Consider the following 9,799-nt stretch of genomic DNA (forward strand, 5'->3'; position numbering starts at 1 on the left):
AGTCATAGTCTAGTCATAGTCTAGTCATAGTCTAGTCATAGTCTATACAGAAATCATGGACTAACATTTGAACTATGACTGATTTTTATTATTTTCCTAAAACCAAAAGTAATGTGCCTAACATTCCTTCAAGCATTTTTAAAAATACCCATATGTTACACACAAAAAACTGATCCAAAATATTGGTCAGACCCCAAACATAAGCTGTAACCGTCTGCCAATCCGTCTGTCTGCTAAAACTGTATATAACCGATTGAAATTTATCGGATATCATTTGATCCTTGCCACCATAGAAAGTGCTATTCAGCCCTATAATTCACTTATAACCACAACGATGAAGTTCTGCATAAATTCGTAAATCGTATATACATCTACCAATACTTATTAGAATATGTCCTTCTTTACACTTGACCACATATATCATTTCATACAGAAATTTTTTAGTTTTTTCAACAAATTGTTAAAAGGCCATATTCGACTATATATTTTTACACGTTTTTGGTATATAAATAATTTATGATCGATTACAGCGTTCAACACATTTGGTCAATGTACTCAAATGTCTTTCATAGAATTGATAAATATACAAAATACTTATAATTACAACTTAATTGATTACTCTTAATTAACTAATTATTATTACTTAATTCTACAAAGCCTTTAAGATTTTCCTAACAGCTGCCATAAAAATTATTGTAAAAAACTCGAAATTACTATCATACATCATAAATTTTCTAAGCTTTTTTTGTTAATAACAAAAAACTTAGAACAATATAGTTAATTAGCTTTTCAATTAAATATTTTCTTAAAAAAAATTTATGACGCTATACTTGTGTTTATTTATTGTTTTATTTTCAAAAAAAAGTGTAATCTCAAGTACTACTACCAAAATATAAATTTATTGATATAAAATCATAAATACGTTAATTTCATATTTGCACAGATTTAAACGATTGTGTCTGGTCAATTTAAAGTGTTCGGTATTGTATATATATTTTTTTTTGGAAAAGTGTTAAATATTTACGATAAGAGTTTTATGATAAGAGTTTAAATATTACAAAGTCATTAAGGTTTAGTCTATTAAACATAAATGACTTGGTAATATTTAAAGGCTTAATTAGGAAAATTTTAGAAAATTTTATTGATTTTAAAATAAATTGCGTTTTAAATATTGCTATTTAATAATAAATATTTATTTATAACATAATTGATCAATTGATCCTTTAAGTTCCCAACTAAGAAAAGAGATGCAATCTCACAGTGATCTTTTGGAGAAGAGATTTTCACTTTCTATTTGCTATTCAAATTCTTTAAAAATCTTGCTAGTTCAGATTCTTTAAAATTTGCCAGACTACCCACGCATTTGTAATCATATTACAGATAAATAAACTACTTCAAAACTACACACGTTAGCGATTTTGCAAAAAGTACGTGAATTAAATGAATTTGTTTTTTGTGTTTTTTTTTTATTAATGAAAATTAATCTTTTTGTTTTTAAATTTTCCACAAATACAAATACTATTATTTATTAAAATAACAAAAACACAATTGAATAATAAAGCTTATCTTGACAATAGTTTTACTAGAGTTTATCACTGTAACTTCGCATATAGTTGAATGTGGCTCGAACTAGTTTTTGATCAGTTGTTATGATTATCAACAAACTTGAAGTCATTCTCAGAAAGTAAATTTTTTGTTCTATTTTAAAAGTTTTTAGAAAGTGAAATTGTATTAAATGTAGTATCACTTCCACAGAAGTTAAAATTTCATTTTCTATAAAAAGTATATTTTGAGAAAAAAAAAATTTATATTTGCTATAAAGAATTTTTTTAAAATGTTGAATATTTCCTACAAAAAGTGAAATTTTAGAAAACTTTTTATACAAAAAGATATTTTTGAAAATGTTTCATAAAAGAGAATTTTATTAAATTTTTTGAAAAAAATTTTGTTCGTATCAGGTTTTTAAGATATAATGTCCTGGGGTTAAACATCACGAAGACGTCTGTCTTTATAAAATCTGTTATGTAATATGAAAGTTCGCCTGTATACAACTATATGGTTCATTCTAGCAACATTATAATAAATGTTATGTCTTCTTTCCCTTTCGAGATACTTCTCTATATCCGATTTCGTCTCTGGACTTCGATTTTTCCTAAAATTTATTGGCCTGAGTATCTATTCTAGAAAGGAAAAGTTAGAGGGTACAGTCATCATAATTATCAATATCATATCGAAATTGACATCGACGAGGACTATATGCAATAGAATTTTTTGTCTATATAAGTCTCCGGTTTCGGATGTTATATACTCAGCTGATCTGAAATATTACTCAAGAATAATTATTGCCTGAGTATTGATTATCTCTTCATCTCTTGACCTCACATACCTGAAAAATTGCGCCATTTTGGAACCAACAATGATCATGGAGGCATTCTATTCCTTGTTCAGATCAAGCTGGGTCTTAAAGTCAAAACTTGTAAACATGATTTTTAGATCGTTAAACCAGGCGTCTAAGTATACAGTTCTTTATGAGGTATTGGGAAAGAAGGTAATACTTAACTAGATTTCATTGGATCTTTTGAACTGAAAATTCCAATAGACTTAAACGAATAATGACAGACACATGGTTCTATAGACCTTGAGGTCATTAAGTTGACTTATAACATTTTCCTGATAAAAGTGACTTCTGTACTCGTGAAAAGATAAAACTAGAACTTTTTAAGACTTGAATTTGATCAAAATGGACCAATGAGAAACATGGACCATGGACCATAAGATCTTACAATCGTGTATCACGGCTTTTAAATGACTTCATAATGACTTATATGGAAATTGTCTTTAAGTGGAAAAAAGGAACAATTGCTATCTTTAAGTAAGACAACTTCAACGTCTACATTAGTTAATTGTAATACTTCGGAAATAATATCCCACGATTACACCAATATGAGTCTTTAACTAAGACGACTTCAACGTCTACATTAGGTAATTGTAATACCTCGGAAATAATATCCCACGATTACACCAATGAGTCTTTGACTTCATTGGAGTAAAAAGAACGTGATAAATAATCAACATCCTTTAAAGTCATTATTTCATTATATACATAATTCTTAAGGTTAAAAATTTTCAATTAATCCAAAAATAATCGTTATTATGAATCAAAATTCTTTATAATAAAAATAAATATTGAAAAACCCATACATATGGCTAACAGGCCTCTAAAATAAATCAAAACAATATTAATTTATTAACGCAAAATCCAAATAAACACTTCTAGAGATTATAGAACATACGTACACCTAACCCTATCAGCGGTTTTAAAGAAAACAAATGGCGCATACATATGTATGTATTTTATATGAATCGATTGTACTTACTACAAATCAAATTCCACTTAAAAATAGATATTCTGCATTATATCAAATGTCTAAAATAAGTATTCATAGCAAATTCAAGAAAAAAAAACCCAATCATATTTTAATATATAAAAAAATATTTTGAATTTTTGATAAAGCTTTAGGTTAGCTGTCATAGGCAAATATCTCTGAAGTATGCAAAAATTGGAAAAACCAATAAAACAAAATCAATAATATGTCACTAAAACGTGCACGCTTCTGTGATAATGATGTCAAACTTTTGAAATTGGACCGATTGATGTTATTTATACAAAAACTAAATTTTGATTTCAGTAATTTCTATATGAATGGGTCCGCCTTTAAAGAATAAACTAATAACAAATGATCTTTATAATCTATACAACAACATACAGATAAAACTTTTGCCAAACTTATTATACCCTTCACCTTCGTGAGAAGGGATATATAAGTTTGTCATTCCGTTTGTAATTTCTATAATATAATTTCCCGACCCTATAAAGTATATATATTCTGGATCCTTATAGATGGCGGAGTCGATTAAGCCATGTCCGTCCGTCTGTCTGTTGAAATCAGTTTTTAGAGGTCCCCAGATATCGGCAAGATCCGAATCTTCAATAATTCAGTTTGACATGTTTTCGAGAAAATCGCTATTTAAAATCAGCAAAATCGGTCTATAAATTACGGAGATATGATCAAAAATCCGAGACAACCTTTGAAAATTTCATCAAAAAACCAATTTTTTTCATGCTTTATTAAAAAAGCAACAACAAAACTGTGAATTGGATAAAGATGTACATGTGCGTGTGGAGATGTATTTGGTTTTATTCAGCTGTGTATTTTTTTTTTTTTTTGTACGTTTGGATGCTGTTCTGTTCTCACGAAGGTAAGTGGGTATAACAAGAACAAGGAGATAAAGCAGTAATATGTTGGTAATACAGCTCATATTTGTTTGAGGGTGGTAATACAGTTTGACGGTGGTATTACAGTACAACGGTTAATATTTCTTTCTGCTACAGTTTATATTTGTTGTGTGTATGGCACATCCGAATATAGAAATATTACTTGTTTCAAATTATTTTTATATCTGTAGTCATTGATAAATTAGTTTTTGATTTAAATATCTCGAGCAAAAAATCGCGAGTTGTTTTAATTAATCGTTAGTTTAAACACCTTAGTAAATTTTTAAACAAATGTTAATTTTTATTTAATTTATATCAATCAGCGTTATCGAAGAACTCTGGTATCACAAAAGTGTTGGTGCTATTCTAAAGGCAGTGTTTTCTGTTCATTTGCGTCATAGAACCCGCCCTTTTTTTAAGAGAAAATTTTAATTGTTAAGAATAAAATGAAGTAGAAGTTAACATAGATACTGAAACAAAAGGCAAAAAATCGATATCCAAATAAGATTTCTCAGAATTTACCAAAAAAGAGCAAATATCGCTCACTTACTACGACAGTCTCGTAGCAAATATGCGATATGTATATTATAGTATCGGTACAGATCTACAAAAATAAACAATAAATGAAGACCAATACCAAATTCTTTGCGATCACCATTATCCTATATGATTTCTTTCCAGATTTGTATATTAAGTTCCCCTAAACTAAATTTACTCCTTATGCTTCATATATTGAAAAAAAATGATTCCAAAAAATATGCTTCAGAAAATATTTATTTTATGCCAAAACCCATAATTTATTATAGAAAACAAAATATGTTTAAAGCTCTAAATAAAACAAATTTAAACAGCAGTAGCGAAACCAACACGGTTGTTAGCCAAATCGAAGATGGAGTAGTATCTGCCAATGAAGATATCACCCAAAATCCAGAAATCGGTACCAGCATTTTCGAAAGCAGAAGAGCAAACACCCTCGGATTGGAGAATGTAGTCACTGGCTTCAATGGTGAAAGTGGTGCCACCAATGTTCAAAGTTAAAGCGGGCAAACTATCAATGCTGGAGCAATCAATAGTGTAGCTATAGTAATCGTAGTTAAAGGTGGCACCAATGGCGGCTTGAATGTTTTCGTATTGCGAGTAAGGAACAGCAATGAGGGAGGTACCAGTATCGGCAATAGCTTGGCAGCTTTCACATACATTAACACCGTTAATTTCAGCAGAGTTCATTTCGAATTGCCAGTAGCCTTCAGAGGAGACGGGAACATAAGTGATTTCACCAGTATAGTGAGAGGGATCAACACCACCCAAAACGAGAACACCACCATCATTAGAGGTACCATCACGAGTCAAATAGAAGGAGAACAAGTTGGTGTCAACCAATCCTTGGGAGAACATATTATAGAAAGGTGGCACAACATTGTCTTGAGAAATTTGTTGGTAGCCCATGCCCATAATACCATCGAAGGGAGAGTAGGTGAATGTCGTGCCGGGTTCATTGGTAGCAGCAGCGAATACTTGATTTTGAATAGCCAAACCTTCAACAGTAACGGTATCTTCAACCAAATAGCCAGACAAACTGCCAGAGCCGTAGGCAATAGAGAATTGTTCACCATTTTCAACATAGGTGGATGAAGCACTAGGATCATAGGTATTGTGGTTTTCACAGGCGGTATCACCAGAGGCGCAAGGAGCTACAGGTACCCACAAGTTGGAGGAACCAGTATCGAACAAAACCAAGAATTCTTGAGCTGGAGTACCGATGGTGATTTTGCCATAGTAAGAGTCATCGACGTAGTTCATTAAACTTTCTTCGACACCATCTCTGGGTTGGATTTGAATCAAATCGACGTATTTACTCTTCAACTTCATCAATTCATTGGCCTTGCTTTTGGGCTCCTTAACCTTGTGCAAAGGCACAACGATGGCTGCCTCCGACAGAAGAGCTAAACTTAAAATTGTTACTACAAACTTCAACATGTTGTCGAACTATGAGCATTCCTCAAAATGCATTTCACTTTTATAGTCAACGAATTGAAAACGTTATCTGTTCAGATTAAAAGCTACTTAAATTATTAAAATAGAACACTTGTTTTCAAGATGTGCAGACTGCATTTAGAACATTAGACTTCATTAAGTGTGAAATAGGTTTTTCGAAATATTATCAAGGGTTAATACCATTAATTAGAGATATTATTTGAATAACAAATATTTGATCAGAGATGTTCAAAATTCTTTTGTGCTATAATTTTTAGATATCCAGTATTTGTCCGACTCCGCACTATATGAGTAAAAACCCAACGCAACCAACTTCTTATCAATCCTATTCAATTGAACTTGTCAAACAAAACAAGTGGTCAATTGAAAATTGTTTAGCATTTTTTTTTTTGTTGAGCTTTTTTTAATCTCTAAACAATACCGGTAGATAAGGAATTGAGTCTATTTCACCTATTTCGTTGACTATAAAAGCCAAATGATTTCAATGAAATACTCATAGTTTAACGATATGTTGAAGTTTGTAGTAACACTTTTAAGTTTGGCCCTCCTCTCGGAGGCAGCCATCGTTGTGCCCTTGCACAAGGTCAAGGAGCCCAAAAGCAAGGCCAATGAAATGTACAAATTGAAGAGCAAATACAGTAATTTTGTTCAAATTCAACCCAGAGATGGTGTTCAAGAAAGCTTGATGAACTACGTTGATGACTCTTACTATGGCAAAATCACCATCGGTACTCCAGCTCAAGAATTCCAAGTTTTGTTCGATACTGGTTCCTCCAACTTGTGGGTACCTGTAGCTCCCTGTGCCTCCGGTGATAGCGCCTGTGAAAACCACAACACCTACGATCCCAGTGCTTCATCCACCTATGTTGAAAATGGTGAACAATTCTCTATTGCCTACGGTACTGGCAGTTTGTCTGGCTATTTGGTTGAAGATACCGTTACTGTTGAAGGTTTGGCTGTTCAAAATCAAGTATTCGCTGCTGCTACCAATGAACCCGGTACCACTTTCACCTACTCTCCCTTCGATGGTATTTTGGGTATGGGCTACCAACAAATTGCTCAAAACAATGTTGTTCCACCTTTCTACAACATGTACTCTCAAGGATTGATTGACAACAACTTGTTCTCCTTCTATTTGACTCGTGATGGTACCTCTAATGATGGTGGTGTTCTCGTATTGGGTGGTGTTGATCCCTCTCACTATACTGGTGAAATCACTTATGTTCCCGTCTCCTCTGAAGGCTACTGGCAATTCGAAATGAACTCTGCTGAAATTAACGGCGTCAACGTCTGTGACAGCTGCCAAGCTATTGCTGATACCGGTACCTCTCTCATTGCTGTTCCCAGCTCTCAATACGAAAACATTCAAGCCGCCATTGGTGCTACCTTCAACTATGATTACTATACCTACACCGTTGATTGCTCCACCATCGATAGCTTGCCTCCTTTGACTATGAACATTGGTGGCACCACTTTCACCATTGAAGCCAGTGACTACATTCTCCAATCCGAGGGAGTTTGCTCTTCTGCTTTCGAAAACATTGGTCTTGATTTCTGGATTTTGGGTGATATCTTCATTGGCAGATACTACTCCATCTTCGATTTGGCCAACAACCGTGTTGGTTTCGCTACTGCTGTTTAAATTAAACACGCAATAACTCTGTGTATTTAGGGTCTATATAGAGCTATAAACAATTTTTATGTTTTTGTATAAAAATATGGTTTAAGAATACAATAGATATATTAAATGCATATTTATTTTTTATTAAAATAAATAAATCTAACGATTTGTTAATAGTATTAAAATTTTAAAAAAAATTGTTTTATAATTTTTCTTCTGGGATTGTTAAAAATCTATTAAGTATTTTCTTCATATATTTAAATATGCTTTCATGGAATTGATTGCATAAGGTTAAATCTTATACCAAACTTTAGGCACAATGCACAATTTGGAATAGCAATCGTATGGAATCAGTTATACGACAAATCATGCAAATATTTCATTAATTGGAAATTTAATATAGACACTGAACAAATACTGAACTAGAACTGAACTAGAACTGAACTAGAACTGAACTAGAACTGAACTAGAACTGAACTAGAACTGAACTAGAACTGAACTAGAACTGAACTAGAACTGAACTAGAACTGAACTAGAACTGAACTAGAACTGAACTAGAACTGAACTAGAACTGAACTAGAACTGAACTAGAACTGAACTAGAACTGAACTAGAACTGAACTAGAACTGAACTAGAACTGAACTAGAACTGAACTAGAACTGAACTAGAACTGAACTAGAACTGAAAAAGAACTGAACAAGAACTGAACTAGAACTTTACTAGAACTGAACTAAAACTGAACTAGAACTGAACAACAACTGAACTAGAACTTTTGAATTAGTAATTAAAATTTTGAATAAGTAATTAAATGTACATATTTTCTTTCACTTTCCTCAGCAGGATATTCATTTGGAAAATTTTTATATAGATTTATTAATAACAAATATTTACAACAAAATTAAATTAAAAAGCTAAGTAAACAAAACTTGGCCTTATTAGAATGAAGAACAATGATAGAACAATTTAAACAACACCATCACTGCTAGATTTGGTACTCTCAGCATTACTAGTTGCTGAAATAGGTGTTGATATTTGTTGCTTCAGACGCAACAGTTCTTCTGGTGAACTACTTCTAGCTTGGCGTGTACAAGTATTCATACTCGATCCATTGTTACTAGTCGTTGTGGCCGAGACGCTTGCTAAATGTTGGGGTGAAGATCTATTGCTGCTTGTAGCAACATTTCCACTGCCACTTTGACGAGCAACTGCTGCTAATGTTGCAGCTGCTGCCGCAGCTCTCTGTTTATGCTGGAACATTGCTGCTACAGCTGCTGCTTGTTGCGTTTGATAAAGTTGCTGCTGCAGCATTTGAGCATACAGCAAACGTTCGTATAATCCAACACCACTGGCATTTGAAGCTGCCGTAGCTGTTTGTGTAGAATTTGCTGTTAAGGCGGTACTAAGATATTGTGTCTCTTTGAAGAATGTATTCAGATACTGTTGAGTCGTTGTTGTTAGCATTGGATTTGTATATAGTATTGTTGGTGATGTGGCTAGAGCAGCATTGGCTAGACTATTCGATATAAAATTAGTTGTTGTTGTACTGTGTTGATTGTAAATCAAAGATGGATTCGTAGGTGTCGCGGCTACATAAGTTACTTTATTGCCCAAAAATAAACCATAAGCTGTTGAACTGTTTCCAGGATTATTGGAAAGTGTTGGTCTGGCTTGAGCTTGCATATTATTATAGATTTGATAATAAGCAGCAGAGGATGCAGCGACAGATGTAGGAGCAGCTACTGCATTTGGCGTAACTGTTTGAGTTTTCTGAAATATAATAGAGGAACGTTTATTACAATATCTAGTGAACTGAGCTGAACTAGAACTAAAACTGAATTACAACTAAACTAGTACTGTACTAGAACTAAACTAGTACTGAACTAAAACTAAGCTAGATCAGAACTAGA

At 32.6% G+C, this 9,799-nt stretch overlaps 3 protein-coding genes across 3 annotated transcripts; 1 reads left to right on the plus strand and 2 right to left on the minus strand.

Annotated features, from left to right (window-relative positions):
* Positions 1 to 5,032: 5,032 nt before the first annotated feature.
* Positions 5,033 to 6,269, minus strand: LOC111686728 (lysosomal aspartic protease-like). The gene has a single exon (XM_023449108.2). The coding sequence runs from the start codon at positions 6,251 to 6,253 to the stop codon at positions 5,120 to 5,122; it is 1,134 nt and encodes a 377-aa protein (XP_023304876.2). The 5' UTR covers positions 6,254 to 6,269; the 3' UTR covers positions 5,033 to 5,119.
* Positions 6,270 to 6,761: 492 nt separating this feature from the next.
* On the plus strand, positions 6,762 to 8,020 carry LOC111686731 (lysosomal aspartic protease-like). Its single transcript, XM_023449110.2, has one exon. The coding sequence runs from the start codon at positions 6,780 to 6,782 to the stop codon at positions 7,911 to 7,913; it is 1,134 nt and encodes a 377-aa protein (XP_023304878.1). The 5' UTR covers positions 6,762 to 6,779; the 3' UTR covers positions 7,914 to 8,020.
* Positions 8,021 to 8,715: 695 nt separating this feature from the next.
* On the minus strand, positions 8,716 to 9,659 carry LOC124421352. The gene has a single exon (XM_046956389.1). It carries the CDS (start codon positions 9,570 to 9,572, stop codon positions 8,856 to 8,858), a length of 717 nt encoding a protein of 238 aa, XP_046812345.1. The 5' UTR covers positions 9,573 to 9,659; the 3' UTR covers positions 8,716 to 8,855.
* Positions 9,660 to 9,799: the final 140 nt, after the last annotated feature.

This window comes from Lucilia cuprina, chromosome 2 (genome assembly GCF_022045245.1).
Source record: "Lucilia cuprina isolate Lc7/37 chromosome 2, ASM2204524v1, whole genome shotgun sequence".
NCBI lineage: Eukaryota > Metazoa > Arthropoda > Insecta > Diptera > Calliphoridae > Lucilia > Lucilia cuprina.